Source organism: Glycine soja, chromosome 10 (genome assembly GCF_004193775.1).
Source record: "Glycine soja cultivar W05 chromosome 10, ASM419377v2, whole genome shotgun sequence".
In the NCBI taxonomy this organism is placed as follows: Eukaryota; Viridiplantae; Streptophyta; class Magnoliopsida; order Fabales; family Fabaceae; genus Glycine; species Glycine soja.
In genome coordinates, this window is record NC_041011.1 from 41,828,339 (window position 1) to 41,838,033 (window position 9,695).

The 9,695-nt window shown below is 31.3% G+C and overlaps 1 protein-coding gene across 2 annotated transcripts; it reads right to left on the reverse strand.

Moving 5' to 3' along the window:
* Positions 1-2,395: 2,395 nt before the first annotated feature.
* LOC114369874 lies at positions 2,396-8,733 on the reverse strand. Of its 2 annotated transcripts, XM_028327142.1 has the most exons (8): positions 8,408-8,723; positions 7,655-8,293; positions 7,425-7,511; positions 7,029-7,286; positions 5,876-6,046; positions 5,428-5,481; positions 3,155-3,301; positions 2,396-2,911 (listed from the first exon to the last, which is right to left on the reverse strand). In XM_028327142.1, the coding sequence occupies exons 2-8, from the start codon at positions 7,877-7,879 to the stop codon at positions 2,534-2,536; spliced, it is 1,320 nt and encodes a 439-aa protein (XP_028182943.1). In that variant the 5' UTR covers positions 7,880-8,293; positions 8,408-8,723; the 3' UTR covers positions 2,396-2,533. The 2 variants fall into 2 exon arrangements, with proteins under 2 accessions (XP_028182943.1, XP_028182942.1); XM_028327141.1 differs by having other exon boundaries at positions 7,655-8,733.
* Positions 8,734-9,695: the final 962 nt, after the last annotated feature.

The following is a 9,695-nucleotide window of genomic DNA, read 5'->3' on the forward strand; positions in this document are numbered from 1 at the left end:
AAAAGGGAATGATAAATTATAATTTGAGTGATATTTTATATGAATTTTTATGTTATTTTATGTATTTTTTTTTTACAAAATTTACATTTGGACTTTAATTTTTTACTTTGCAAAAATATAATCATTCAATCAAGTGAAAAAATTGAAGAATACATCATTTTATGAAGATTTGATGTTATTTTTACTTGATAACGGTCATGGTACATTGATCACAGTCATGGTCATCCAAGAAGATCACGATCAATCATGAGGGTCTTTGTCATTTCATAATAACTCAAGTTTCGACGTCAGGATTCCGATAATGATCGTGGTGAATATCACCATGACCATCGTAATCTTAATTAAGAAAAATTATCTTTATAGATCATATTAGAATAGATATATATATATATATATATATAGTGTGTGTGTGTGTGCGCGCGCCTAATTAAAGTAATTATCTTTAGGAGTCTATAAATAAGAAGTTAGAATTTGTACTTGATGGATTCAAAATTCATTTTATGAATATTAAGAGCTTTTGAGAGGAGGATTGTACTAGGAGCCATTGAAGTATGAATATATAAGGATTTTTTTATCTCTTTTATTTTTATAATGCAATATTGTATATTGTTTCGTTATTCTATGGCTATGGTTGGTTAAACCTCTTAGAACTTGGATTGTGATGTAGTTGTATTCATGTATTCTAATTCTTATTTTTTTAATAAAGTTCTTCAATGTTATTCAATTAATTGTATCTTTCTATCATTTTCACTTCCATATTAGAATTGGTCACTCTAATTATTAGTTAATTGTGTATTTTTTACTATCTTCTCATAATTAATTGACTTATAGAATGATAGAGTTTATAAAGCTTGAATGACCAAACTCACGACATGAATCTCCTTTTTACAAACTTATCTGTTATTCATTCTTAACCCTAAGTTAAATCTGAACAATGTAAGATTGATTTAGGGGGGAGAGTATTCTGAGACCTTGACCATATATGCTAATAATTAAAATAATAGATAAGATAGTTAATAGGCAACTAGGAATTCTTAATTAAAATATGAATTAGGAAAAATGATACATGTAAAATCATAATTAAGTCACTTTTATTCATACATATTTCTTATCTGTTGCTTGTCTTTATTTTTTTATTTTCTTGACTGTAAACACAAGTAATCTCCAACTCAAGATAAAAACTCAAAATTATTTAGTTTATATGATTTAGATTATTTGAAAATATAAATAATCTCTAGGATATGATATCCTAACTTTTGAGTCTAGAGTTGTTACTTCATAGGATACACTTACCCTCAAGGCCTCAACGAATATGTATTTAAACTAATAATTACTAGGAATATAATTAAATAAATTTTTATTTTCATGTATTCCAAGGAATATGTTAGTGAAGTAAAAGATTAGATTAATTTAAAATGTTATAAAAAAATTTAATTTAATAATGAATTTTGCATAACACTTATACAATATATATATATATATATATATATATATATATATATATTGACATACACGTTGAGTGATCTTCAAGAGAATGCTGTGTTAAATTAATATAAGAAATGATGAAAATTCAACAAACTTGTTAATGGGTATTTTCTTCTCCATTAATGGGTATTTTCTTGTCCATTCCGCGAGCTCTCAATCTCCCTGACGGTAATCAATCAGCAAATTGCTTTATGCATTTCCTGAATTGTTAATGGAAAGTGCTGGAAGCAATTTCAAGAGTGCAGGAAAAAAGAAAAAAACACCTGAATGTATAGATGTATTTTAATAACCTATTAATTACTCAATCTATTCTTTTTAACAATCTTTTTAATACTTGAAAAAATTGTATAAGTTTCACTAATTAATAAATGATATTCATTAAATAAAGAACAATTTCATCCATACTTTGTTGCTACCGTTTCACATGTTACCAGTAGGTGTGGCATGATCTACAAATAATGTTAATCACACACTCTATTCGTGACTCACATGTAAATTTTACCCAGAAGAATGTTCAAAAGAAGCATTCTTCGTTCAATACAATATCCCTTAAATAATAAAATTTAAGTGAACAAAAAAATTATTGGGTTTTTTTTTTCTAAAAATTTTGGTGTATAATGCAATTTTTTTTTGCACAAAAAATTATTGGGGTTTTTTCTAAATTTTTTGGTGTATAATACTAATGCAAAGTTTGTCTAATATCACTCTCTCTTAAGAAAAAATTATGAGAATAAAAAGAAATCGATATGCGTAAAATTTCAGACATCATATTTAGCCGGTCAAAACTAGCAATTTCCAATCGTGTTTTTTTGCATTCATATATATGCAAATTCCTTATTTATTGTTGACTACAACTCAAAATTTCCTTTTCCGGCCCTTTCATCGATCGAAACAAACAAAACAGTGGAAGTGGTAGAAACAAGAATGGAAATATATAGCACAATATTAATTCTATAATTACGTACAATGAAAGAATGAAACATTTAGAGTAGAAGGATTGTTTGAAACTGAAGTACATTGATATATATACGTTGTATATAGTTTATAATCAGGGGCACTGAGGATTGTTCCCAGGCCCACCATAGTAGAAGTAAGTGCCCCATTCGTTGCTGTAGTAGCTCTTGATGTCGTAACAGTTTGTGTTTTCGGCCAAGGTTGAGATGCTCTGCACAGAACTCAAACTGTTATCCGTGTCTACGATCTGAAGGTTCCGGAAGTAGCTTGCTTTTCTGAAACCATCCTCGGCGAAGTGTCCAGAGCCCATTTGGGTAAAGGTGTGTTGGCCGTTGGTCCGGGAATTTACCACCTCTCCTCCCCACTCCACCATCGTGGCGTGGTCTGCTAAGTGTGTGAATAACTCTGCGGGCCAATACCCTACCAATGTGTTGTCGCCAAAACTCATCCACCAATTCCCCACTTTTGGATCCTAATTCATATTCACAACAACAAATTGTCAAAAAAATATATTTTCATGCGAAGCATTTTTATATTGAAAGAAAAATAGGTTACATACTGACGGATATATACTGTCAACTAATAAAAAAATATTCCTTTGTATGACTCTGGCATGTACATGGTCATTAAATTCTTGTATTAAATCCTTTATTTGACTTTGAGATGTATGAAATGCACAGTCATGAATTTGTATGTGCGTGGAAGAAATACTGACCTTCCAAATGACGATTGTGATGTCATATTGGTTGCCATCATAAGAAGAGACAGGAGAAATGGCAGCTCCAATGGCTATTCTGCTATTCGTTTGAATAAAGCCAGCACAAAGAAGGTTGTAACAACCGGTTGCCCGATACGAGTCACTCTGCATTGCCAAAAGAAAAACCTTCAGATACTTATAAAGGATTGCACTTCTGCAACTTAATTGCACTTCTGCTTCACTGTAGCCCTACTCAAAGTCCCAGACTAACTTTAATCACTGACTTTTGAGTTTTAAAAATTAAACTTAAATTATTTCGAAGAAGAGTTGAGATTATATTTCATGTCGTCTCACCTTGACTAAGTGTTTTATATGTTTTTTAACAATTATACAGTAATAATAAGATTTATTAACTTAATGGATATTTTTCTGTAAAACAAAAATTAACTTAATGGATATTATTTTACATAACATGATATTATATTAATACAAAAATTATTTATTTTGAAATATATACTATAAAACAAATTAAGCAAACCCAGTCTTATTTAATTTATAGATTAAATTTGGATTCAAATAAATGATTTTTGTCAAAATTTTAGATCAAATAAGAATAAGAATATATAAACACGTCCATGAATACCCCTAGCAGCTGTGTATTAATTGTAGCTACATAATTAGAACTGAATTTAAATGTTCTCTTCTTTACCACTAGTACGTTAAAAAAATGAACAGTAGCAGCATAATGGATTTGGCATCAATAGATAGTTGTACTGACTGATTTCACCCTCGAGCAAAGCTATCAGCTGGATTAGGAGACCATAAATTGGTTTATTATGTAAAAGATTGAAATTCTTTTACTACATTTTTCTCTATCAAGTTATAGTTTTTTTTTTCTTGGTAAATATATGGTTCTCCATATATCCATTTTTCTCCGATAAACCTCCTAACTTCCCAAAAAATAATTTTCATAATGTAGTGTATTAATTCACAGCACCGAAAACCATTTACTATTTTTAACTACATCTATGCCTTTTGTTTGTCAAAAATCAGTCCCAAGTTACAACCCAAATAATTCATGTCAACTGAAGGTTAAGTAGGTCATAATAAGTTCCTAAAGCCAATCTTTGACGTGTCTTGAATTGTTACCGGCCGGCTAGACTAATTAATGCACAAGTCATTATTTAATTACTAGTTTTACTATTTTGCTTTAGCTGATTTTCAGATGTAGCTAATATGAAAATTAACTAAAGAAAAATAGCAAAACTAGTAAAGTAATTCCTTCTGATATAGTAGGGAATAAAGTCTCCAGTGTTGAAAATTTGTTGGAATTGTGGAGTTAAATCCATTATTTGTGAAACAGATTGTCAATCTGTTGTAGATATTTTGATTGATGAGAGTACAGTATCAATTTTCATAGACACAGAGAGGTAATTAGAGATATACGTGGGCTCCTACTGGAAGGTCTCCATCAGCTGCATTTCCAGGGATGCCAATTCTGTGGCAGACATTTTAGCCAAATGGTGCTTCTGCAATCACGTTCTGGTTAGGGAGTGGCAGCAACCTCCGCCTGTAGTTTTGGAAGCTTGTCTTCGGGATTCTTTGTTTGTTCTTTAGTTTTGTTTCATCCTCTACCCAAAAAAAATGGATCTAGGATATTGTATTACTAATAAAGGAACAGGACATGTATATTATATGTGCTGGGTAATGGTGAAAGTTAAGTTTTTTTGACATTGACATCTTTGAGGTCTTACTTTCTGATTTTATTCACACTTCTTGACTCTTAGCATTTTGCAATTTGGAATTTTTTCTTTTGTCTTTTAATATGGTGTTTTTTTTATAGAGATCGTTCTTTTAAATTTAGTATAATAGAATATATTGTGCCGCTGTTTAAATGTTTTTGTGGTGATTATTAACTACTAGGAAATGTTGAGACTTTTCTGACAATAATACTAGCAATTGTTTAAAATATGTCAAAATCAGATTTTGACAACTATTTTAAAATATGTCAAAATCAGTTTTTAACTGTTAAAATTACATTTTACGACATTATAAATTGCAAGTTTTTTTTAGTGAGGATCTATAGTAATACTTTATGACTCATTAATTAAATTTGATTAAAAATATTGTCTTGCTCTCCCTAAAATAACCATGTTATGTTACTGAACATTATGAGAAGATTCAAGTTCAAAAAATGAAAATATTGCATTTCTTCTTGTTGATGCTTATGTTGTAAGAGAAACAAAAGAATATATATTTACGAGACGGAGGAAAAATAAAGAAGTACTAACCGTCCAATAAGTGAACAATCTGGGTCTGTTGTCACCATAGAGCTCCGGACTAACCTGACTAGTAGAATGATCAAAGCTTCAGAGACTATTTGATAAAATTAGTATTTATGTTCCTACACGCATGCACATTCGGTGCAATGTAATGTGCCGTGTATCACATGCATTCTAATTAGTTTGTGACATGTTCGGTTACTTCAAGGAACCAACATGAAAATGAAGTTTAAATAATAATAATAATAATAATAAGTGTGGCTACGTGAATGGAGATTGAAACTCGCTGTCTTGCAATAAATTTTATCTAATTATGTTTTATGGGAACTCATCCCCTTTCTAAAGTTAACAATGAATTAAATATTTTTTTGTCAACTTGTATTATTATATATCATCATGACGATAGTATAATAGAGAAGGGATCAACTTGAGAGAGTGTTGAAATTGTAAGGAGTACCTGCCATCCAGCTTCGATGCTATTAAGATCAGTGCCATCGAAGGATCCTGAAAGGATCCAAAGTTGTGATAGACTAAACTCGTTGATTACTTGAATTGATGGATCCCATACGTTTATTGTTGCCTTTGCCCCGTACATCTCTTGCGATGACCCCGTATATGCGATCGCATGCTGCATACCGCAAATTTATAATTAATAGAGAAAATCAAAGTCTCCTTACATTAAAAACAACAATTACTAATTCTAATGACAAAACCTTTCTTTTTAAAATCCTAATTAAGGTTGAGAATTAATGAATTATTGTACGAGAAAGAGAACATAGGTTGAAGTACGAACGAAGCAATCTTGATAGGCTTTCAATCTTAAAATTAAGTAATATTTAAAAGGATTCGGTGTTGTACGTCAAACAGCAAGCAACATCTGCTAGATCTATTTCTGAAAGTTACATTTTCGTAGAGTAAAAAATTATATCATTTCGACCTTTGCACATATGACTTATCATTATCTGTTAATCTTTTATTCCCAAAAATACCTTCATGGGGAAAATCATGTAAAAAATCGTATCCCTGATTAATATGGTATATTAGTACAGTACTTCACTGTAAGATTGTAGTAATAGGTAAGCTTACAGATAAAAATTATATTATAAAACAAAGTACTATTGTATTTTGGATCATTCTCTTCATTGATAATAGAGAATAGATGATACAGACTTTAAGACAGACAGACATATATATATATATATATATATAAGGAATTCCAACACTAAGGGGTACAAACTACAAATTTTACATATATATGTAGTCGAATTACCCATGAATAAAAAAAGATTTTATATAAACAATTGATGCAGCATTTATTTATATATTTGGAATTAAGCTTGAAAGCAATGGGTTGTGGTATGTATACGTAGTAGCAGCCATTAGTCAACCCATAGAGGCAGAATTTTTTTTTCTTCATAATTTCATCTGTAGCCAGAAATTGATTATTGACAACGTGCCTGCAGCTGTAGTTAATTTGTGTGTGTATACCTAGCCATTAGCATTATATTCATTGTCGCTTGAAAAAAAAAAACATTATATTCATTGGGAAGGTGCAATAGTGTATTTGAACTTTGAAGTATATCTATCCAATGTTATAGGTACGCACGCACCTCATGGCCATTGCCGCTGAGAATATCGGGTGCATCGTGGCGGCGAGAGAGGGAATCAACTCGTGACCGTTTCTTGCCAAAGTCATACAAAGACTTTGCTCTCATCACGTCATGCACTGTGCTCCGCCGTATGGGAACCGTTCCCTTAGGACACCGTGTCCCATTTAGGTGCCACATTTGCCATGCCACCTCACTAGTACTATTATCATTCTCTTCTTTCTTCACTTTCATCCCTTTTGGCATCTCCGTTGGCATTTTCTATTACATCCATCAAATAATACAAAACTTAAAGAAAAACCAAACAACATTTTTTTGGGCCATGAGTAAAGTGCAAGGAAAGCAAAGAGGTACGTTGTGAAAATAATTAGGTTGTTGTATGTACATGTATATATATACCTGGATCTTGTGATTCTTTAAAAGGGGGTGATCTAAAGCCAGTTGTTTTCTTTTGTGAATACAATCTATACGATCTCCATCTGGACTCTGCAATACAAAAGAATACTTACTGTTACATATAATAAAGAAGGGCAAAAACCAACATTTATGTGGCCATTAAAATCTCAACCACTGATCAACGTACAATGAAAACTATAGTACATAAATAATATTAATAGTAATAATGTTACCTCTATGGTGAGCACATGAGGCTTATTGATCTTGTTCAAGTGCTTACTAATCCTTTCAAGTCTAAGGGTACTGGTTTGCCTATGCCTCGTGTAATTTAGCGTCGTGGATTCAACCACAGCCTTTTGTAGAAGTATGGCAACAAAGAAAGTGAGAAGGAGAAGATGATGGTCCTCACGAGGAGCTGAACAGGAGCACCTTCTCTTTCTCCCAATAATAATACCCATATCTCTTTCAGCGCCAAGAAAGAAAATGGGCAAAAACAAAAACGTAATAAGGCTAGGAAGCCATTACTAGCAAAGCAAATAGCACAAAGAAAATCTGACTTTCATGGTTATTTCCATGCCCAAACACTAAACCGAGAAAAGAAAGTTGGAAAGTGACTTGTTAAGAGAAAAAAGAAAGGAAGGAAGACTCTCCCTAGCTATCTCTCTCTATTTAATAGTATTAATGGTGAGAAGGGGAGTAGTTGAGATCAATTAAGCTGCTGCAGCTCAGAGACCCTTTTGAACCTTCAGCATCAAGATCATGATTGCCTGCTTTAGATTTATGTGCTGATGGTGCATGATGATGAAGCACCACACATGCAGTTTGGAGATTAATTTCTGGTGTTGTTTGTGAATTGTGATTGCACAAAAAACCTTGAACCATAGGAGAGAGTTTGTGAGGTTAGAGAGGAATAGGGTGATTTGAATTCGTTAGATTGATTTCAAAGTTGAAAACTTAATGAAAGCATTATAAAAACTCAGACCTACCCAACTGAAACAATCCACCTTTTATTGCACTTCTTCAATGTGTATCTGCCACCATACACTTTGCCATTAATATTTCCCTTGAAGCACACCTTCCCTCCCTCGATAGCTATAGCTTGCTTTCCTTCACAGTCTCTCCATTCCTTTGCTTAACCTTTTTTTAAACTCTGACAAATTAAATAGCACTCAATTGGTGGAGAAATGTGTGCTTTTAACCTTTTGGTTTTTCCACGTGGGGGGCAGCCCTACTTTTCAATTTCATCGCCTAGATCGACGACGTAGGTGTATCCGAATTTATGTGAATGCATAATGTAGAGTCCAGTGCGTCTTAAATTAGTTTATTCTGAAAAAGTAAGTATTTAATTTATACGTTTCTTCAAAGAATTTTCTAAAAAAAAAATAATTGTTTTCAAATAATTAAGCATTAGTCCGCTAACACAAGAAATTATTACATGATAGAGACAACGTGATCAGGATTCATCTTCACATGATATATTAATATATTTTTTATATTTATCAAAATGAAAATTTTAATTATTATCTTTAGGGTATTAGGTTTTTTAACTGCATATTGTGACTTCTAATGCGCTCCTATTAATATCTTTTTATTTATTGATTTTTTAACTAATGTCTTAAAAATAATAATTATTAGGACCCTTATGAAAGATTTAATGGCGTATCTATAAAAAATTAATTAAAATTACACAATTTTGTACCATTGCATTAATGATTTCTCTACTCACATAGGTTATATTTTTTTTTTATCAAGAACATAAGTTATTATTATTAACATATATTCAGTTTTTTTTTATCTCATTTTCACCTCATTTTTCTTCCCATCTTTCTCTTTTTTCATGTCACACCAAATATCATATATATTAATGTCTTCAACTCATAAAAAAAAACAATTTCTCTTTTTTTTTTTCTTTTCCTCTATGAAAAGTATATATGTCGATTCAACATGCTAGATTTCTAATTCACACAAATTAAAAACATGTTAGAGGAACATCTAGCTTATATAGCATGATCATAAATTCTATGGCTGGTATTTTAATTTTTTTCCCCTCATGATAACCCTATACGAATATACCAATCAAATTAATTATTACTATATCTTATCAAATATACATTTGGCCAACTTGCCCTTTGTCTCCTTGAAGGGGAAAAAAGACAAAATATTCATTATTGAAAAAAACACTTCGTCACTTTAAAAACACACACACACATCGTCATGCTATTTAACTATGCAAATATGGAGCTTGCTATTGATAGGTTTGATTTCTTGGGATAT